Below are 23,844 nucleotides of genomic sequence, written 5' to 3'. Positions count from 1 at the left end.
CTCTGCTGGCTTGCCAGACAGAAAGGGCCTAAACAGTAAAATACATCAAGGGCAAAATCACATACAGTGATTCAACAAAGGATATAAAAGGACAAAAGCTATTTTGATACACAGGACAAAACCACAAAACTATATACTGGGACCACAGCGTGATGAGCTGCCATTCTTTCTTTGTGGTGCATTGTACGACGACAAAATGTCATCAAGAGACCTTTCTAGCCTGCCATGTCATTTGTTGGAAATGTAACATTTCATTGTGCGATACCTGCAAGATGTCCAAAAAAAATGAAACAAATAAACAAAAAGCAATATCATCTGGTGAATAAAGGCTGCAATGTTCATCATTGCCACCCTACATTTAAAAAGTGATTGACTGAATGAACACAAGGGGGAAAAGGGCCATTTAATCTGAAGGATTTATCATCTGGGATGCAGGAAAATGTTCTCAGCATGTTACAGAGCAAACTACCTCGGATATCTTGTGTGCAAAGTCCACTTGTTTTTTGCCTGTTGGTGGTGCAACAGGATAATAGCACCGAGATAGAAACTGTTCATCCTCTGTGGAGCAAGATACATTTTATTGTAATATATCCATACGGTCTGACCATAATTCCTTTTCACAGGTGGAAATGTTGCCCTGACGGGGGCTGTGGCCAAAGGACAACATAAAATGTGATAATTAGTCCCATGTGGACCATGAATATCCACAGCAGAATTCATTGAAATCGGTAAAAAGATGATATGATAACTCATAATTAGTGCTGAATTCAGGGCTGAAGTAGGCTGGGTTTAAAGATACTATGAAGAGCCAAGGAATGTATTGGTAACAACCATGTGATATTTTGTCGGGAAGATTTCTAAAAAATGCCCCAAAGTTAGGGGACATTTTGGCAAGTTAAAAACTGACAAGTTCATTTTAAAAAGGGTTCCTCTTACCTCAAGATCTCTGAATGAAAACGGGTTCTATAGGTAACCATGAGATGACCCTTTAAGGACAAATATCTAATATTACAAGCTTCAGTCTCAAAGAAAAAAAAGCATTTAATTGTGATTAATCACAGCAAATTGTGCGATTAATTTGTTTACTCTTTTAAAACCGATTGACAGCCCGTACATGTAATCTACCTAAGTGTTGGTTTAATAAAAATGTGGTGCAAGGTCAGATTATCACTAAAATCACTGAGTCTTCCTCTGGAGGCTATCTGTATCCTTGTGACGTTTTATGGCTGTTTTTCTGGTACTTGCGACACAAGAGTTGTACAGATGGATAGACTGAACAACTGACTGACTATGCTGTTATCACCACTCATACAGTTGCAAGAAAAACCAAACAATCAAGTATTTTAGATAATTTACTTGTCTGATAAAAGTACAGTAAATTTGCTATAAAGTCAACTATTGTTAATAATGTTCTGGGCTGTACTGAAGCCTTGAAGATTTATTAAGAATTCTGACATTCAAGTTCTAACTCAACAGTTGAGCGCCAGCATCATAGAATATAGCGACAGACATTCAAAGTTTTATTTGAAAACCTCAACAGAAGTTTTGAAATGTTAAAAGAATGACATTCGGTGCAGCCCTAATATTTTTATACCGTCTTTTAAAGAACAGTACTGTCTGGTTGCCTTGCAATCAATATCAACAACTGAAGGATTTGCCAACAAAGTGGAGACATTGTTGAAAGGCCTTCAATGCTTTTTCCACTTTAAGAAGTTAAAAAGAAGGCTGGAGTGATAAAAGTAAAAGCTCACTTCTTTGAACAATAAACATATTAAGTTGTAAGCACCTTTGGGAATACTTCAATTAAAATAATTACAAAAGGACTCCAACACGGCGTGTAAAGAAGCTCCCTGTGGACACTCAACTTTATCTCCTCAGGAAACAAGGCTGAGGATAAACAAGAGACCGGATCAGAGAGAGACTGTTGTCCTTTCTTGGCTTGACATCACACTGACCTGTCTATATTTAAAAGCCCTCAGGTGCTACTCCAGGTTTTTGAGGAGGCCTGAAAGTGCAAGGGAAGCCTTAATGACTACAGCACTTTCAGAGTGTCGACCTGTATGTCCTGCTTTGGGAACATAACTTTTTGTCCTACTATGTGTCGAAAAGACACTTTAGGACATGCCAGCTGCAGGAAGTTTGATGCTGATACAAGTCCTGGTCATCACTGCTTGATGAAGAAATCAGTCAAAGAGTCACAGTTGTTCTATTTGACATTCTGCTGACTCTGTGCATGCAGCTGTATGGCAGCCTGTAAGTAGTTACCTCCTGCTGCAAATGTGCAAACTCCCAAAACTTGAGCACTCAAAAGTTATATGATGTCAAGAAAGGAAGCTACACACAGCATGCTCACATTTCCCACTCAACCAGTCTGTGATGCTTTATAGTAGAGGATATCAAGAGGATGAAAAGGAGGCAAGTTTTTTTTGTTTGGACAAAAAACTTTCTGATGTAGGGAAGTTGTTCTATTTCTTTTCAAATCCTTGACTACTGTGAACAGAGATTTGGCTCCACTGACCACAGTAACACCCAACTAAACTTGGTAAAATAAAGAAAATCCTGGGCCTTTAAATATGGGGATATAAGACCTTTTTTCTGTATTACATCTCCACTTTTACATTTTCATCCGATAAAATGGGTGCATTATGTCAAATCTTGCCTCCTGGAGCTTTAAGGCATATTATGCCAGGTTTAGACGACATTAGCACTGTGAAGAAAAATGCAGCCCCCTCATTCATTTCAATGAGACCGCTGCACTGCAGCGGTGTCGGTGGTCCATTAGCGGGGGTGCAGATACAAAATGTTCCAGCAAAAAAGCCCAACAACAAACAAAACAAAGTATCCTCCAGCAAAAAGTTTCTTTTTCCACATTTCTCCTGCGTACCTGGCAACTGTCAGTGTAATAACTTTTCACAGTTCCTGTCTCACATTATCAAACCGCTTTGCAGCATTTTGGTGTCCAATATGCCTTCTAACTCATGGATCTGTTACTCAAATCATGCTTCTATATTTCATCCAGAAATGAAGCAACAAAACCTAATCAACACAGTGTTTTTCTTTGCCATACAGTGCATTTTTTATCTGATGGCCTGGCTAGGTGTCAACTCTTTGCCAGTGGGCAAGTTAACAATGCATAAGAGGGATACAAAATTAGATTATGAATAAAGGAGAACAACAACAGACCACCAGAGGGATTGAAGGAATGGCCTCCAAAAAACAGGGAAACAACCAAGACTTCACATGGGGTTGCTTTTTATGGAGACAAGGTCCTGTGAAGACCAATATTGCCCACTGATAATCCGTTTATTCATTTTGACACAATTCATTTTCGGTTGCATCAATGGACTAAAAATACAAAACAAGATTATTTCACGCTCACTTGTAAGGGTTATAGCGCTCCAAATTCTGCTGCCATTACAACTTTTTGGAGCTAAATAATAGGTCACAGGCCAGAATATGTTGAGCTGTCCTGATCCAGACACAGAGTGAGAAAACATGGTGACAGAAACTATGAGAAATATAAGGCTGACAACAGAGAGAAGGCAAGAGGAGGAGTGGAAGCGAGGGAAGATGGAGTTGGAGGGCGATGCTGACCTTCCCCGCCCAGCAGGAGGTCTATGCTAAAGACAGAAATCCTCAGGCTGACCTGTCTGCTCACAGTCCAGCTACTCTGGCTGTGCTTCTTTTAGCTTGGCTGACACACTAAGTGAGCTGTGGTTTGGATGTTCGGGGACAAAGATTGTCATTCAAAGATAAGGCTACTTCAAAACATGACTCACACATTCAGACACTGTGTTCTGACTGGCTTCTCAGATATGACCTTTAGAGCCGACTGTTCTTCTTGTCACTTGCACGTCAACAGGTGAGACTTGTGCATTCAAGAATTGTACGGCTTGTGGAGTAAACTATATGGCAAAAGTATGCAGACATCATATCCTCCTCCTGTTTCTTTAGGATTTGGGCAGAGCCCAATTGCTGCAGTGTAGGGAGATTTAATTGCGTGATTGAGTGATTTGGACGAGTGGTTCCCCAATCCTGGAACCAAACAGCTAATGGTCTGACGATGATAATAGTTAGAAATGGACACAAACTTTAGTACCGGTTTGTTTCTTTGCATGTGGACACACAATAACAATTAATAAACGGCTCAATCCCCTTCAGCCAGTAGCCAATAGATTCTGAGATTGTTTTTTTTGGCCAATATGCTCTGCCTCTTGCTCCCCACACTGTTAAGCTACATACAACTTAAGTCTGCTGTAAAAGTAAATGGTCAATACAACTTCAACCACAAATGGAAACCAGAACCCTTTTGATACCAAATTCTTGTCCCGTTGCCCACAGATTCTGGATTTATATGTGGATGTCTGTTATCAGAGATTAGTGGTTCCCAAACCCTGATCTCAACCCCATCCAACAGCTTTGGGATGAACTGGAACAAGCCATGTGTCTTTTCTTAACACCGGTGCTGGAACTCACTAATGCCATTGTGAATGGGAGCAAATCTCTGCAGCCAGGTTCCAACATCTGGTGGAAAGAGGAGTGGAGGCTGTACGAGCAGCAGATTAATGCCCGTGGTTTGGTAATGTACGAGACTTTGAATTCAAGTAAGTTAATTAAAAATAAGCCTAATTTTTTTAGGACTTAAAGGCATAAATTAATGCATAGGTTTTATGAAAAAATAATAATTTTGTGGTCCAACAAGTGTGCTTCAGCTGCTTTTCTCTCTGTTGATATAATTACTTTTTTCCTTTTAGTTTTTACTCTAGGGCCTTTCTAAAATAGACCTTTAGACTAACACTAGGTTCATCACATCACCTGCCCTGATCTGATCTTTGACTCGCTGCTTTTCTGACAGACACAAATTAACTCAGATGAGCTGAAACAGGTGCAGAAAGCAAAGGCCAAACAACAAAGGTGAATTAGCTCCATAAGATGTAAAGGTGAATGCGTGCACACATCATGTTTCTGAAAGGGTAAAAAATAAGACAGCACTCCAGTCCAGCAACATGCAGCATGCATTCCCAGTGGCACATCACCTTTGTGGCACACTGCTGTAGGACCAGTACGAAAAAAACAAAGAAGAAGGGGAGGAGGAGGAGGAGGCTCACGCGACATCCTCATGTCCTCTCTTGTTCCCATCAACAGCTTAACAACACACGCTAGCTGCTCAGCTCAAGCCTGTGGCAAAGTGACTCAGACAAAGGAAGCACTTTAAAATCAGAAATAAAATGACCAGTGCAGCCAATATAGCTGCGGTACAGGCAGGGGAAAAAAGACAAATTCTGTTTCAGCAAGTATGGTTTAATATGAATTATGTATTTAAAGTTCAATTTAAAAGGAGGGTGTTATGGACAGCAATAATACTGTAGATTTCCTATTAGCAATGTCATTATGTCGAAACTTCAGTATCTATTAAATTATCTTCATGGCATTAGCTTTTGTTTGCAGAAGAAATGTATAATGGAGGTGAAAAATGGTGCAGTCTGACTGTGTCTCTTGTTCAGACCCACCCAAAGGGCGTAGGTGTGGGTTGATGGGGGTTATTGGCATGAATTGCTTTCTGCTGTAGTTTCTCTTATGATACAAGTGGGAGTTGTCAAAGCCAGAAGTGTTCAAATTGTGCAAATATGGGGTTTAACAATGAATCAAATGTCTCTCTGTAATGACACAGTGTTGCTAGATTTGGATTCCAACTGGAGGTCAACGCCTCAGGCATTGTTTTGGTTTGTTGGCTCATCTGCTTCTTCCAGCTTTGGGTCAAGGGAATAGACAGTTTTATTTGTCTGTTAAAATTATTTTTTCCTTCTCCATACGACGGTCTACAGTATAGGATAGAGGGGGGTGAAAGCTATACAGTTGCAATGCACTTCTAGGCAAACATGCCATTTAGGCTTATGTCAATAAAATCGAGTTGAAGTTGAAGTTGAAGTTGTATTTGTCTCATTAGTTGGCAGACCAAAACATGGCTGATTTAAATGTTGGGGTTGCAATAGCTTAATTCCTTTTGAATTAAATCCTGAGGTAAATATTGAAATAGGGGTGTTGCAATATTTTAGTGATGAAGATAATCATGATGTGTAAAAAATGAGCATTATCCTCAGGTATTTTAGCATCTTTCAGCATATTGTTCTGGGTTTATTCAAGCTAGAAAAAGCTCCAAATATCTAAAATAATCTAATCTAATACAGCAGACAGACCAAGGCAACAAATACTTGATGAAAAAAGTGAAATATCTAGCACATAAGGTGCCAGATATTTCCCTCACCAAAACTCTGGCTCTTTATGGATTGCTTTAATTGTCTTTAAATTACCTTTTATTGTGCGATTATTTTGCACTTTGTAACAACACTTTTGCCTTGTTGCTGGATTGTGCTATATGAATAAACTTGCTTGGCCTTGCCTCAAAGACATAAGTTACATTTGGCACAAGTGTATCCTATAAATCACAACTTGATTGGCCGTTCAAGGCTTGTTCCTGTGAGGCTGTTTTCAAAATCTACCATCTGCCACTATTGGTCAAGAATCACTTAATGCACCTCTTCCACACGGTTCAGCATTAAGATTTTTCCAAGTGCCCATTTGAGATTTATGATCAAACAGTGATCGAAGTACTCTCTGCCTTGGGGCAATTCTTGTCAAACCCTGTAACATAATGGTATCATGGCACATACAACTGAGAGAAAAAAGGCAAAGCCATGTAGTGTTCCTGCAGCTGCCACTCAGAGGCTCTCTGATCCAAAACAGCAGTAATAGCAACAGTAAGCTCCTCCACCCCTCAGCCTATCTCTGGTAAATTAGAATAGAGTGCTCACTTCAAAAGAAATCTCTCTGCATTGAAATGTCCTGACCTTTCGAGCAGAAGCACAAGTCAAAGCACAGCTCAGCAGAGAGAGAGAGAGATAGTTTGCTCAGGGCAATCCTCTCTTTTAACTCTTATCTGAATGTTTGACATCAAACTGAAACCAATAACGGGGAAAGATGAGGATTTGTGGTTGTAGTAACTGGAAACACAGAGTAACATCAATTATCAGTTTATTTCACATTTCTGCCACTTGAGTGCTCAAAGTAAAATCAAGAGAATAGAATGTATTTGGGACATCAGTCAATACTGCAGTCACTGTGACATTTTTCACCATCAATCATTTTTAAAAGCCATTTTTATATTACAGATTGCCACCAAGATGATTTCTTGGCTGACTGATCTCACATTAAGCAAAGACATTTGCAAATGTTAAACACCACACCGAGTAAACAAATATGTTAACATGAAAAAAATAACACAATTCCTCCTCGCGTCGAAGATTTTGAAGAATTTTTCTTCTCTTTAGGGAGGGCAACTTTTAAGTTGAAGCATCCTTCAGGCAAATGTTAAGGCTCTTCTGGACACTCACAGTTGTCTCTCTCATTATTACTGCTGGAGTTTTAGTGCCAATGTGATGCAGTTTGTAATTTAAATATGTACTTCTCGTCTCTGCAACATTTATAAGAACTATAAAAAAATATCTGAAGAGTGATGCACTTTTGAGTAAGGTTGTTTAGGAGTTGGTTTCTTTGTATACCCTCAGCCATTCTTTCACAGCACACTCAGATAACCTTGCAACGATAGACACAAACTCACACATGACTAAAATATGGCAGCAGTACTGTAACAAAGACAAAAGCTTCTCCCTCCGGACAGCGAAGAACCAACATCTGCTCTCGATTCAAAGAACAAGACTCTCAAAGGCATCCTCTTCCAAGTTTTGCTCTACACATACGCAGGCGCCGAAGCACTGCTTCAAACTCATCTTATATTCTGATTCAAAACCAATCTCCTGCTCGCACATGTGCACGTATGAGCAACATGATTCCTTCTCCAGCCGCCTGTCCCTCGACTCCTTCATTCAAGAATGCATCAGTGGATCCCACTGGAAGCAAGTCTTTTATTGTTGCTGCACCATCTCCTCATTCACAACACATACTCTGCTCGTCGCCAATGAAGTCATGAGCTGCTTTGCAAATGACCTGCGGTCGTGAAGTGGCACATGTATGCATTTATTCCCTTTTATTAGCTTATCAACATGCATGTGCAAAGCCTGTACAGCTTGACATCTGCATAATTCTCCACAGGCTCCAATCACAGCTAATAAAGGAAGCGAAGATCCCGGGGCTAATAAGCGATGTGCTTTCCATAACTCAATAAGTCTGACGTGACTTGAGGTTTTATTCCATGTGAATTGCACTGAGGAGGGAAGGGCTATGAACTAAAACTGGACATTTTATAATTATATAACTGCTGATCAAAGTATGCATTGGATTATACCAACTGCACTGCCACAAACCTGGTGTTAGATAGCATCAGTGAGGACTCTGTAAAGTTGTTAAATAATCTGCATTGTCTCTACAGTACATCTTATTCGCTGCTCCATTTCCCTCACATACTGCATGTTCCCATTTCCTGTTTCTCAAATACATTGCTGTCCAATGAAGCATGCATAATATAAAGACCCAAATATCTCCCTGGTGCTGAGAACCCAGCATCTGTATCAAACTCAACTTGAGATGTCCTCATTTATCTGCTATATTATGAAACTTTCACATCTCCTTTCAGACTAATGCGATTTAAATTGCGGCCTTCCATCTTTGAATGGAAGCTTTATGTAAAGCACTTAACAATGCTACAAGTATGCAGAGACATAACACCTACATAGAAAGTCAAACTAATGGTTGGGTGGATGGTACCATATTGCACTATACCCAGGCCCTGTTCCAAGAGGGTGCAAAAGCACGCGTTGCACCCTCAGGATCAGCATGACACTGACAACACTCCTCTATGCTACTACCTAAGCCTACACATATATTCTTTGTAAAAACCAATAAAATGTGGACCGATGTTTCCATCCTCTTCATTAGTTGAAGACCGACCATTGATTTCAGAGTGCCTGCTGCAAACTCAATTACTTCTCCAGTTCCCCGTTTTTCTCAAGGTGTTTTGAAGGCCTCATTTAGCCCTTCTTTCCATTTAAACAGCAGCAAGAACAATAATTAACCATCCCTCATTTTAGAATGAGGCACTGTTTAGTATCAAGCCCGTTCCACAATCAATCCATCCTAGATTAGATTTGTACCATTCATCACATTTTGCTGAATTCAGACTCACCGGTAGAATCGATGGAGCAACTGGATTTTGTTAAAACCTTGTTGGGCAGGCGGACTGGATTAAACCATTTAGCTGCTGCTATTATTAGAAGCACTTTGATATAGCATCCATCAATTAATCCATTCATTCTATGCCACTTTTCCAGGAAGGGGTAGAATGTAGCAACAATTCTTTCCCATCAGCAGAGGGATGCTAAGCCCTTTGAGGTGTTTAGCATGTGCTCTTGGATCGTCCACCATTTTCCCAATCCAAGTCACTTGTTACTTAACTGTGCAAACAAAATTCTACAGTAAAAAACATCAAAAGAAAGGACCGGATTGGGCTTAATATAGCTAACTGGCTGATCAGTTAAAACCTGCCTTGATTGGCACTTACACCCAGTCTTTGACATCAGATTGAGACATCCCTATAGTTGACTCCTTTCAGTATGACGGACCACGTAAAGTAACTGGAAAACAACAGCTCTGTCTCCATCATGGAAATGCTGTACAATGTCTCTTTCTGCCAACTGCCATCAACCGGTTTGTTGATCTAATGCTCCCCCTTTTCTTCACTCACAAGACTTAACAAAAACACAACACTATTAAACAATTTCACTTGAGGCAGAAAATCATTCCCAAACCGACGGGGGCAATCCATCAACAGAATTACATGATCAGCAAAAAAGCAGAGAAGCAATCATGTGGCGACCAAACGGGACACAATCCACTCCTGAGCTGCTCCTAAAGATTCTGATCTTTAAAATGCAAACAGGACTGAGCACAAGAAATTAACTTGGCACAGTTCAAGACTCAATGAGAAAAAGAGTGACATTAACCAAGAATATGAAGACAAATATCACAAGAAGCAGTTTCCACAATTCACAATCCTAAACCTTCTCCGAGTCCATAAAGAAAGACCTCGAGCTGGTCCAGTGTTCCACAGACTTGAAGTTACAAAATTGTCTGTACCTTCTGGTCAGATCCAAGTAGTATCATACTCTGATAGAAGACACCAGTCTTGTTTTTAAATATGATGAGGGCTGAACGTTTAATGGCATTTTTCAATTATGAATATATATATATTTTTAAAAAAGTGTGGTTGAGCCACAGATTTGTTATTTTAATATTTTTGCTTACTTTATTTTGTGTGAATTGTTGCCAATTAAAGATCAGATCATCATTGTTTACACTGAATAGGCCTATTCTGGAGCATTTATCATGTAATTATTATACTTACAAGGCGGGGAAGTAAAATCAGTCAGTACTGTAAAGTAGTTAAAAAAAGATGGCATATAAATTCATGCATGTTTATCTCATTTCATTATAAACTAAAGACACTGCCAACAGGAAATAACAGTTTACATGCTGATTGTATAGCATTGTGTTGGTTAGACTATAGAAGGGTATATTGCTTGTGAACAGAACAGAAGATAAGGAATTAAAAACAAAAAAAATCGCAATTAGATTATTTACCCAAATCATTCAGCCCTAATAGTAACCACCACCTAAAGGCGGGTCTCCCTCGTCGAAACGTCCCTTATTTGAATGTGAGCCGGCCCTAGCGGCTTTTGTCCCCTGAAAAAAGCCTGGTTGCTGATTGGATAGAACGCTAAGTGGGATGTGATGTAGTACTCGACGCCACAACAACAGCCGCCATTTTTAAAAGCCGGCAAAGTAGCTAGTAGTCACTTCGAGGATTTGTCTCCTCTTGTCCATAATCATCGCCGCCATGTGCATGAACGTAGCGAGAAGAAACACATCGAGCTCTGCTTGTCTACGCTTGGCACTTCTAACAAGTTAAATCCATCGCGTATGTGACGTCAAGGTCGAAACTGTCGCTAAGTGATTACTCAACAATCGAAAAAAATACGTCACATCCGGAGTCTCGTAAATCCCTCTGGGGCCTTTTTTTTGTAGTGGAGACACGCCGAGTGAGCGGCCATTTGAGAGGGCGTGACCTGAGACTTTCCCAGCTGCCACTTGTTACCATCATGGAAATGCTCCTTATATTAGCCAGTCCATAAAGCTTGTCATCTGACCTCTTTTTTATGACTTGTACCTTATCATTACATTGTTCAACAAATGTGGTACTTCTGATGCTTGAACAATGATTATTTTTAAAAAAGAGTTTGGGAGATTACAGGTGAAATAAACCCTAAACACCTTTTCTTTACTGAAAGGTAAAAGGATGAACTTCTAGTGTAACAAAGTAGGTTTCTGTGGCCTAATGCAATATAAGCAGATGTACATGTGGTACAAACAAATTGCAGCCTCATTTTAATGCAGTTGTCTACTCACTGAATTAAACAGGGATTGGAAATCTCAACTCCCAGCTGTTATTAATGTGAACATAATGATCTTTAAATGGGTGGAAGTCTGCCCCCTACTGACCTCAACGTGCCTCAGCAACTCCACACTGAATCACAGTAATCTGACCGGGGACGCAAGAGACGACAACAGAGTTAAAGGATCAGCAGTCCTGGCTGAATGGGAATCAATAGCAATTGGAGGGCTATTGCTGCTATAAAAGGCCTGGCAGAGCTATTACAGGGAACTGTTTGCTGCTGCCTGAACCTGACGGAGGAAGGAGAATGTGAGTATGTGAGCGTGTGTGTGTGTGTGTGTGTGTGTGTGTGTGTGTGTGTATGAACAGGACACATGGCTGTTAAGTTACTGGGTTTCATTATCATTCATAAGAGACCACTCTTGAGATATACAGGTAATCAAATGTTAACCTACAGAAACGCATACCTGAAGAAGTGCTGACTGCAGCATGTAAAGCACACACTATACATACACACCTATTAATGTACACACATGAAAACACACTGCAGGTACACACACACTTGATCTGACACATACACAGATAAATGCATTCATATAAAACGTTAATATATTGTGAGCACTCTCTCTCACTACATCAAAGAATGCACACTCCAAGACAAAAACACTTCGCTTGATTGCTGGCTGAATGAGGTTGGAAATATTATTTGAAAGAGCACCGTTTCTTTCCATCCAATTACTGTTTCTATAAGAGCAATCTTTTTCTTTAAGTTCAATCCGCAGGCCTAACCATCTGATCCCACACTGGGCTGTTTAGACATTAAACAGTATATGCAGCAACAATAACCCTCTGCAGGCACATTTAACCACTTACACAGCAGCTACAGCAAATGTAGAGAAATCTAACAATGCCTCACTGTTCTGTTTGCGTTCATTGTAAAACACTACACAAGAATAATAAGAGAAGATGTCTTACAATCAGGACTGAAGATACCCAAAGGCGTTAAAATTCAAAAAGGAGATTCTGAGAGACACAATGATTCCCAACTCATGTTAGAAGAAGACTAATGAAGGCAGAAAGCAGCAAAAAAGAGCAGCTATTACTAACTAGTAGGCTTCAATCAGTGTATTTCAAGCCCAATGGCCCACCAGGCCTAGAAATCGGGGTTATGTTTTTAAAAACTACAGCTACAGTGCATGGCTTGAATGGAAATATAGATAGAATGGTTGGAAAACTGAGTAACTGATACTCCCTCTGCGTAATTCTTGGTCCCTGTTGCTGGTCTGCACCAGGTCCCCTTAAAGACACTGGCTGGCAGGTATTTGACTTAATTAACATGAAAATGTATTGACATGAAAAAAGGTCCCATTAAATGTCTAAAGAACTCGTTGCAATTTGGAGAGGATACACAAATTAAGAAGCTTGCGAGACAGGGCCTTTGTGCTGCTTTCATGTGGTGCTGGATTAATCGGAAAAAATACCTTTTGCTGGGAAAAATTAATGTAAACTGGAGAGTCCATATACTTTCTGTAGCATTCACGTTGTTTCCAAATTACAAGTTCATCTAGCACAGAATACAGAAGACCTCCAAATTTGGGAAATGTGACCATCTGAGCAGCACCAGTGGCCTTGGTCTCTGGTCTTTGCTCTCTGAGTGCCATTCTTGTGTAATACACTATCAAGTTGATTTGCCTAATTGTCACGGTTTGTTAGATATGGGGAAACAGCAAAGTGCAAAGAGGACTTCCGAATGTAGTTCCTGTGGCTCTAAAGCACCTGGAACTAATTGGTTGCAAAGGGCAACCTGTTTCCACTTCAGGCAAAATCGGCTGAAACTATTGTTACTGAGGGATAAGAGGAGTCTTTTAACAGACTTGCTTGCTAAATTTCACAGCCAATTAAATTATTCCTGTGTGGTGCTGAGATTTCCCCTGAAGTTCAGTCCACATATACAAAACCCCATGCCTGGGATGTGCCCCAACGTGGCACCTTTTACTCTATTTTACTAGAAAATTGTTCCATTTTTTCCTGGCTTTGAGAGGAAGATAGAGCTGTTAAAAGAAGAGATAGATCTTAGATGTTGTCCGCTTTCACATTTTGAGCTGCTAGTCATTTGTGACTCATAAAAAAAAAATAAAAAAAAACACACACACATTCAGTTGTTGGCTGGGATCCCTTTAAAGTACCAGCTGGCATGCTGATTGTCACTGCTCTATTTTTGTATGAATGAATCTAATAAAAAATACAATAAAAGAAGCTAGGCGTACTGCAGAAGTAAGTTCAAAAGCTTTACAGCAGCCAGGAAGGAAGCACAGAACAGGCGGCCGTGTCTTGTTCCTGCTCAGGACTGAATTAAGGCGTTCTTCTGAAATTTACTGTATGGGATTGCATCAGAATATTCACCGAGAGGAAGATGAAAATCAGTAAGACTAGGAAATGCTGACAGTAAGTCATGCAGTGTGAGAGCCACAAAGACTAGGAATTAGCTGTTGATTAATTCAAAAGGACAGTGCTGTTTGTTGTGTGTAGAAGCGCTGTCCACAGTACTGAAACAGACTGGAGGAGATCGACAGACTGACAGGACACAAAACTTAGTTCTGTTTCAACTCGAACATGCTCAACTATCAACTTTGAGCCCTATTTCCATCAGACAGAAGGAACGACAGGTAAGATAAGTGAAGAAAGCTGCAAGCCTAAAAAGTTGTTTCTCTATGTGCCTCCTTAAGTGCTCTGATTAATAAATGTATTATTTTATTTTGAAACAGTATCCTTATGCTGTTGGAATTGGGATACTGCCACCAAGTCTATCATGGTGATTTACTGACTTACAAAGTGATTAATTAAGGCAACAGTATTATTAAAAGGCTGATTTCTATACTAGAGTAGCCTATATATCATGATTTATTTAATCTAATTAAATGTGGTCACTTCTACGTCTAACCATTCGTCACAGTTTGCATGTGTGTACATGTTATGACCAGTCCAACTAATGAATAGTTTGAAAAAATTTTAAGAGGCCAAGAGAAAAAAAAAAATCCAGAAATTGAATTGAAATTTTTCTACTTTCTTACCCTGTTAATTATCTGACTACCCTTGACAACAATCCTGTCACACAGGTTGGGTAACAGCTACGACAGCTCTCCCAAATTTATGTTGGTACTTCATGGTAGCATGATTTCTATCTCCTAATGTCTCGCTGTTCTCAACCCAATTTAAAGTTCATCACCAGGGTATAGCTTTGTTCAAATAAAGCTCTTTTACACTTCAAATAAGTAAAAATTGTGAGAATGTAAAATGGCAAAATCCATAAGTGGCATTATTCTTACATCTTTCACTGAATCCAATGCAATGATTCACCCTGCTGTGGATTGAAGGCTGCATTATTCTGTTGACTGGTTATTACTTACATGTGAAGACGACCAAGATGGCACGAAGCAGCAGGTCGACAGGCTTCTCCCACCTCTCTGACACACGAGCCACAACTGGTGGAATGAGAATCTCTGCTGGAACGTAGAACTGCAGGGCGAACGTGATGAAAATACCAAAACAGTAGAGCAGCTTCACCGCCTGGTACGTCCTGCAGACGGAGATTGAGAGAAGAGGGGTAAATTGACAGAGAAAGAAAAAGTCACGGAAATGTAAATTTAACAGACTTATACATCTGATCCCCCAACATAAAAAACATGCAGAACAAGAAAAATACATGCAGAAAATGTAACCAAATCATTGCTTAAAATTGTAATATATTTACATATTATAATAATAATAATTATTCTGCCACAAATAAACCATATGCACTAATCAGATCTTATAAAAAACATTAAATTCTGTGTTCCGCAGCCACACTGTGAAGCCATGAATGATTCACAAAAATTCAGTGAAACTTCAACTGAACAGCAGGCTGTTTACACAGAGCAGGGAGGAGAGGACAAGAGAGTTTGAAAAGAGTCATAATTTCTATATGTATAGCGTGTGGAAGAATAAATTATGGAATGAATTCAACTTGGGTTTATTTATTAAGTTGTTCTGGCTTCTTGTCATGATTGTGCTGTTTCCACAGAGGTGCAGGACAGGAGCAATAAATGCTGAAACTGCTCGGGGTTCAGAGGGTTAAATAAAAAATGTTTTGTGGCAAAGTTACAGCGAAATATACATGAATCATATATACCTTTGTTCAGTGCACTGGAGTGCAGCAAACCTGAAATCTTTTAGAAAATACAGAACAAGCTCCAACCAGCACAAGGTTTTAAAAAAGATTTTACAAGTTGAAGAGGAATCAATTGGTTGTCTAGTGTTTTACTTTTTTTTTTTTTTTTAAGTGAAATGCTGATTATTATATCTCTTCCACTAGTTAGCCGCATCAGTCAGTCATAGGAGACATTTCAAAAGATATCTAGTTCATGTTGCCATGACTATAGTCACAAGAAATGAGAAAACAAATCCAGTTGTAGTATTTGGTTTTACTACCTTTATCCCCCAAAAACAAAATAAGCTCACAGAAGCAATAAAGTGAGTCTGCATGAGCTTTATCCCTCAGAGAGGAAGATGAATGACGTAAATCTATGAATCAGACCTGAACAAACCTACTTTATTTGTCATGTCTGGAGACAAATAATTAGCACCCTCATCTGAATGTGCTGAGCTCTGCAGGGAAAACTTCCAATTAAAAGAGGGTAATAATCCGAGGTGTTTGAACAGCAATCATACAATTATACTCTGACATATTAGTCTCAATATTGATAACACCTGGTCTCAGTTCATGAAATGTGTTATATTTACTGTTCTAAACAGTAGAGACTGCAGCTTGGAATGGGTCATGCATTCCTGGAAGTCCTGTTTTTTTTATTTACAAAAGCAGCAAAGTCAATTTGCTGAGAACTGAGCAGTTAGTGAGGTCAGGGACAACAACCACGGCTGAACAAATTCAGTTATATTTCATTAACCTGCTAGACTAACACTGGGCTGCTGTCCCCTTGTTGAGTTGCCATTCCTGCAATATTGTAGCCATTTCTATACTAAACTTCTACAATCAAATTTAGTAATATTTAAATAAATGATCGCAGCTTGGAATTCGAAATGAAAAGGAAATAAACAAACTCCATTCAGCAGCTTAAATCTAATACATTCAAATATAATTTATTCTCCTTTTGGATTAATGCAGCACCTATGGCACATACTTTATTCCCAACTGTAACAATATGAATATGACAGAACTCTGGCCCTAAAATATGTTAAAGGAGGTCTTTTTTGTGGCCAAAATGATAAACTTAATTTGAAGTTATTTGTTAGGAAACTTTCCTCACTGTCTTTTATGAAGTTGGAGAATGTAATGGTCTTCTAAAGCTGTCCACTAGATGGCATCATAGCAACACTCACACACAACTTTCCCATTTGTTTCTCAAGTCATTTTAGAGACCACTGTACTGTTGTTGATATATATATATATATATATATATATAGCAACAACAGTTGATATATATAACTTCTGCCAAGGAGGTTATGTTTTCTGTACGGTTTGTTTGTCAGCAAGATTACAAAAATACCATCACCAGACATTTCCAGGAAGGGTGCAGCATGGGCCAAGGAAGAACCAATTCAATTTTACAGTAGATACAAATTACAAGGTGAACACACAAACTATTTTTTCACTTTTGTCCACACTGATATAGACCATGGCCTTGGAAGACGTTTCTGAGTGCCATTCTAGGTGGTTCAGAAGTCAATTGCAGCAATTTAAAAAAAGTGTCAACAAATCTGCTTTTGTGAACTAGTAGAGAATGCAGACCTACACTAGGGCCATGTCCTATCATAAATTGTTAATAAAAGTGAAAAATATCTTATGTGGTTCCCCCGTGATTCAAATTAAAAAAATGCACCATTAGCTTTCCAGTAATCGTGATGAAAAACAGAAAACACAAACCAACCAACTGAAAACCTAAACTTAAAAGTTATAGAATTAAAAAGGTATACACTACACAGTTTAGGCAGGTTGAATACAGCAGGTCTGTGAATGCACACACCCAATCTAGTGTAAACATATGCATCTTTTTCAAACTTAAGTTTTTTAATTCACTGGCTGGGAAAATTTGAAGCCCTTTGTTCTGCATGTAAAAAAAATACCAGAGTCAGCATGCTGTCAAACATCCAAACCAGCTGATCGCTACAAATCATATAACAACATCTATTTGTGATCCAGGGAGTGTTGATGTTATCTTACCAGCAGTTTGGCAGGTTGAGAGTGATGCTCCCTCCTATGTGCTCTCCAAAGCACATATATCCTATGGTACCAAGGCTTATGTAAAGGAAGGTGACGATGCCCATCCCTGAATACAGAACCGGGATGAAAGTCTGAGGCCTCTGCATCTTGTTCTCCAGGGGAAGAACCTGCCGACCCAAAGAGACAAAGACTGTCAACAGGACAATAGAACAAAACGATACATGATTTATGGGTCATACCATCGTTTGACATTTGAACACTATAGCCAAATAGCAAATATCCCAATGTTCCTGAGAGTTTTTTAATTTAAAATGTCACTTCCTCTCAGGCTGTGAAGGCTTGATTTTGGTTTGTGGAAGTTATAATGAAGGATAAATTTGTGTTGACATTTCATCATCAGACCGAGGCTCTCTTATATTGGAAAGTGTAATGTTCTCTCTGCTCTGGGTGCTGTTAATTGAATACCAATGAAGAATTCTCTTCTGCAGAACTATCTGAGCAGAGCCTGTTAAATCACCAAAAAAAACAAAGAGCAAGAAATAGTATTCATGTTAATCCCTACCATGTATCATCATTACTGTCCTGCATTGTTTTAAAGCTATGTTATGGAGCCAAGGACAATTTTTCAAAACATGGACAATAAAGTTCATAAAACCCACTTGGCTATTGTCCAACATGATTTGTTTGTTGAGCCGTTCATGAGCTTGACCTCCATTTTCCAAATCATCCTCAGACAAAAACAAGTTGATAAATGTCCGACAACTGCCAGCTATAAACCAGCCCGATGCCCATTGAAACAAAACTAACACGTGGGTTTCAAAATGTTATTTATGCGAGGCTGGAGTAGAGTGTGGTGCATGCTAATGGCCACTCTGGAATGCACACGATGGAGACAAACATGTTTATTTCTCTCCACTGTCTCCAGCAGTCAGGGGTTCATGCCAAATCTTTCTTGCAACAAAATGTGAACACAGTTTAATAATTCCTGAACAATATGACAGATGACAAAGCAGCTGCACGTTATAATCAGGGACGGAAACCACAGTTTACTAGAAAACTTACTCTGCTTTACGGTTTTAATTCATACTATTAATCCAAGCGTCAAGCTCCACCCTGCTATTGTTTGAGGACAATATTATGTAACATGATGGAACCAATTATAGATTCATACCTCATTAATTTCAGGTAACGTTTCAGCTCTTAACAGCTTAAAGAACTGTGAAATATCATAATAAATTGTGTTTAAGCTGCTCAGGAAGATGACCCCTTCCTCGCAACAAGAACGCCTACTCTGCCCACCTCATCAGCATACTGAAATTGGATCATAATGCAGACAGCATTGATGTAATGAGAACACTTACAATGCCAGGTGTTAATGCAAAGACCCCCGGTCAGATGTCATAATCCAGATAATGTATCCAGGTACACATTTCATGTTAATACCACATGTCATAAGGTTTTAGCCGTTCAGATGTTAATGTGTTTGACCCTTTGTGCTGTCATTTAGTCATCATCAGTTTGACACATACCACTCCGATCCCTTCGAAGGCAAAGATGGCCGTCCCAAAGAAGAGAGGGTAGTCTATAAGTCTGCCCACTTTTGGTAGGTCGATGGGGTACGTGATGTGCTGCAAGGAGAAAAAAAAATATTACAAATACATTCTGCAAAAAAACTGTATCATCCTCTGATATTAGAATCCAAAGGTTTGTTGAATGTTAATCTACAACTGGCCGATTTGTTGTTTCTGAATACGAGACTACTGATCCACGTATGTTCATATCATATTTGAAAATAGTCAAGCAAAAGCAGAAGCCAAAAGTAACAACATTCCCAACAAATTCTCTTTTATCTGGATCTACAAAGTATATAAGAAAACTACAGAACGCTGCAGGTAAACTTTTTCCTATAATCATTGTTTTTTTTATTTTCATCCTTGGTGTTTGCTTTATTTTCCTTTTTTTAAATTGTTTTTTAACAATTAGTTGTTGTACTTTTTAGTCTTGTAAAATCATATTTATTTTATTTTCTAGCTTTTATTATTATGATTAATGATAATGTATTTATTATTGTTATTATTTGACTGTTGTTTCAGTTTTCAGTTCTTTGTGAAGCATATTACACATGTTGTATAAAAGGAGCTATATGAATAAAGTTGAGTTGAGTTGAGGACCCTGTGCTGAGAGGACTCTGCTCCTTTGTTGGACTCTTTGTTGGCCACAGTTATCAAATTACATTATATTGTAATAAAATAATTGAAAATGATTAGGGTCTTTGGTAAGAGGTTATGATATAAGCAGGATATCATAAAGGGAACTGTCATTACTGGAAAATGAATCCAAGTGGGAGAATAAAAGGAAATGTAAGCCATCAAATCTCATCTCTTTAGCACTTTGCTTTTATGTAAAAACTTCCTCATGATTTCACTTTGATGATCATATTTTGCACTACTCTTAAAATGAAGGTCAGCAGGACGGGCCCTAAAATGGTGATGTGGAGTCATTAAAAACAAAATTAGAGCAAGCCTGTAAGAACAGGATTCATATTTCTATATATTGTAGAGCTAAAACACAGAAAGGGCACCGAATTAAACTGAGCGACAAAAAGATCCCAGACTGTTTTTGTGATGCTTAGCCTTCATGCTCTAGATTTCCCAAAATTTCTTCCTCCTGTGATTCATCAGCCATATGAACACTTTAGGGTCCACATATATCTCTCAGTGCTGAATCTCTGTAAGATTTCTGATGCAAGAAATTGCTTCTTTTTTTTTTCAAAGCAAGGCCGTTTCTCAGGGAACATAACTGCTATATATCTGTAAAGGGCAGAAGCTGCATGATGAAATACTCCACAGCCGGAAAACAGGTAATCTGGAGACTCTGTCGCTACTAGTTGTCCTGTTATCCATTACAAGCCCAGAACCCAATCAGCAGGGCAGAAACACAGAGACAGATTATAACACAGAGAGAGGAAAGTGGGGGGCTGGTTGTGAACATAGATGAGGAATACATCACAATACATTACTGCGCCACATGTGGCTGAAAAACAAATCTCCCTATTCAGATTTCAGTCCTGCACACGATAAATCTCAAGCTTTTTATGAAGTGATTACTTGCGTTTCAAAACCAAAAACACTTTCAGTGTCATTGAAAAATAATTGTACGCAAAAATCTTTGCACTTTTGTCATGCTGACATTTTTATCTTCCTGTATTTTCCAATTTATAGATGCAAAGTGATGCAAGGAAAAGATATTCGTTTTATCACATAGGGGAACATGTGGAAAAGTCTCTGAGTCTTCAGAAAGGATTTCTCTTTCATAAACAGATTCACTTCTTACTGTAGTCATATTACAACAGAGGGACTAAAATATACAAACTCTGGTTCAAAAATATAATCTCAGAGAGAGAGACACACATTGCTGTCATTGTACAACAACATTCTGTTTGGTTCTTCTCAGCATAAAACCAGATAAAATCAGACTTAAACAAACAGGCAGTAAACCAACAGATACAAAACATGCATGTTAAAACAAGATATGCAATTTAAAAAAAGGCAGGTTAAATGACCTGCATGTAAACTGAGATTCTGCTGCAGCACATGCAGGGTAGATATGTCACTTGGTTTGTAACCTACTGCTAGAGATGTTGGGCCTCATGTATCAAAGAGTGTGTAGCTTTCATACTGAAAGATGGCATACTCCCAAAACTAGAAAAGTGCGTACGCAAACTAACCTCCACATGTATCAAACCGTTCTTACGCCAGGTTCTGTGCATCTTTCAGTGATACATCCCAATCAGCGTGGAACTGAGCGCACATGCATGAGCCACCACCCAAGCCCTGGCTCCTCCCACAAATGAATATGCAGATGACATGCAAATTACTATTAATCGCCGGCATGCCCGCTTATTGTAAAAAAAAAATCAACGTGCTGCCACTGGACGTGGTGATCCCCGAGGTGGAGGCAGGAAAATGTGCTTGTTGGTGCCTCAGGTCTGGGATCAGCAACAAGCTGTCACTGTGGCTGTTAACGCAGCTGTAGCAGAGACCTGCAACATGGCAGAAGTTTCCCTCCACACACGCTTCATCTAAACTCCACCGTTGTCTATTTTTCAGAAGTGATAGAGCAGCTAGTGTGTAATGCGTGTCCATACCATTTTTTACGCATCAGCCACACTTAACTTGTTTTTGTCCCAATTAAACATCACATTCAGGATCAAATATGCACCACACTTGACTTATTCTGAAAGGATTTCCCACACACGTTTTTTTTTCCAGGGGAGAGGGATCTGTGCGTCATGGATCGCTGTGCACCTGTAGGGTTAACATCTCCATGTCAAAGCAAAGAGGAAACAATCGGCGGTCGGGACTTTGACACAGTAATTGAGGCTGGTAATCCGTGGTATTTGTGCACTCCATATTAATCAGAATCCGAAATACTTTATTGATCCACGGAGGGAAATTCGGTATATATGTATATAAAAGAGTGGAAATAGCTAAATATAGGCTATAGACTTAAGAAAATATACAATCTTTAAAAACATACAGACTTCAACATACTATCATTGCACAAGTAAGCAGCAGTACACAGGTGAAACCTACAATATAATGATAGATCAACAATAAAATCATCTATCCCTCATATTTAGAGCAGGTTACTGAGGGTGGAAAACGGCATTTTCCTTCATTGTCCGAAAGCTATAAACTGTAAACACAAAACCAGTAGTATGTAGTTTGAGTTTAGACATGAAACACAAGTACTTTCCACCAAACAAAAGTTTGCAGTGCCACCGCACATTCTCACGGCAGCTCGAAAGATTTGTCATGGCAAGTTCACTTTTCATACGGGAAAAGTGTGCGGGAAAAATCAGCGTACGCAATGTTTTTGTGCGTACGCAGCTTTGATACATGAGGCCCCTGGGTAATTGTGTGTAAATATAGTCAGGGTGAGAAAAGCGAGAGTTGAGTAGCAGCACTAGAGTCAGAAAATCCTCTCTGAATGAATGAAGTAAAAGACGTGGTGTTCACCGTGAGCGAGTAGAAGTAGATGAGGACCAAGCTGGCAGTCATGACCAGGTTTGCCACCAGAGAGAGGGGAGCCAGGTACTTCAGGTCGGGGGTGAAGACCAGCAGGATGACGGCAGGTAGGAAGCAGAGCATGTAGAGACGGGAGTCGAAGCTCGGCACCAAGACCTGGGTCTGGTTGGTTGAGTTCATTTGGCAGCTGAAGGTGGTGGCGTTGGCTGCTTCCACCACCTGGTGAAGGTACAAGTGGAGGGGGGAGACCAAAGATAAATTAGTCACCTTATAAATGAGAGAAGGAGGGAAACTGATGTGCCTAAAGATATTTTTACAAGGAACATGCACCTGCTTTCACTACAGAGAGTACAAGTGTGTAAGTGGGACTCTCAAGTATTCTTATACCTCCCGCCAAAAAAAACCTTCTGCCAATCTCAGGGCTCAAGAGCTTTTTGTTATTTCTTCATTCCACCAGTAAAACAAAAACTGAAGATCAAAACTTAGCCTTGATTAAAAAAAACGATCCTGTAAGTCTTGATAAAGAAATACTCTCTCCACTTTTAGAATCTCAAAATTAAGAATCTTTCTCAGACGATACTTATTTCAAGATAAGTAAGGTCATTATCTTGAGAAAGTTTCTCTATAAGTAATACTAGGCCATTAATATTAGAAAGTTTCTCATTATAACTTGTTTTTTTCATCAAAAATTGGCTTCCTTATCATGAACAGTAATCCAGGGTTTTTAATCCGTGCAATTTACACATTTGCTTATTCTATCTATCTATCTATCTATCTATCTATCTATCTATCTATCTATCTATCTATCTATCAAGTCAATCACAGGTAACCAATGTCCTTACACTGCTGAATGATCTGGCAGACAGTCAAACAGCAAATTATTTAATGTAACTTACAATGATACGAACACAGAGAAGAAAATGTTAGGTGCCGGGGAAATAACTGACATGACAAAGTGATTATAAAAATGAAACATGGAGCGATAGTTACTTCGTACCATTATAAACAGGTTTGGAAGTAGAGCAACATGGTGAATAACATAACCACAAAAGTTCTATTGTTCAGTGAGTGTTGCATTCTGCTTCTGATTTTGAGCCCCCCATAGTAGACAGACAGCACCATCTAGTGGTAGGAAACTCTATTACACAAAGCCAATCGACCTAACACCATACTGCTTCAATTTACAAAATATA

General features: G+C 39.2%; 1 protein-coding gene across 1 annotated transcript in view; it reads right to left on the bottom strand.

The window, feature by feature from the left end:
• Nucleotides 1–23,844, bottom strand: part of slc36a1 (solute carrier family 36 member 1) — a 51,830-nt gene that overhangs the window by 15,800 nt on the left and 12,186 nt on the right. The window contains exons 8-11 of the mRNA XM_059345731.1: nucleotides 22,643–22,870; nucleotides 19,151–19,249; nucleotides 17,622–17,788; nucleotides 14,812–14,981 (exon numbers count right to left, since the gene is read on the bottom strand). Of these exons, the coding sequence (XP_059201714.1) occupies nucleotides 14,812–14,981; nucleotides 17,622–17,788; nucleotides 19,151–19,249; nucleotides 22,643–22,870 (664 nt within the window). The remainder of the gene's footprint in view (nucleotides 1–14,811; nucleotides 14,982–17,621; nucleotides 17,789–19,150; nucleotides 19,250–22,642; nucleotides 22,871–23,844) is intronic.

Source organism: Centropristis striata, chromosome 12, assembly GCF_030273125.1.
Source record: "Centropristis striata isolate RG_2023a ecotype Rhode Island chromosome 12, C.striata_1.0, whole genome shotgun sequence".
Taxonomy (NCBI): domain Eukaryota; kingdom Metazoa; phylum Chordata; class Actinopteri; order Perciformes; family Serranidae; genus Centropristis; species Centropristis striata.
This window is presented reverse-complemented; position numbering and strand designations above follow the sequence as displayed.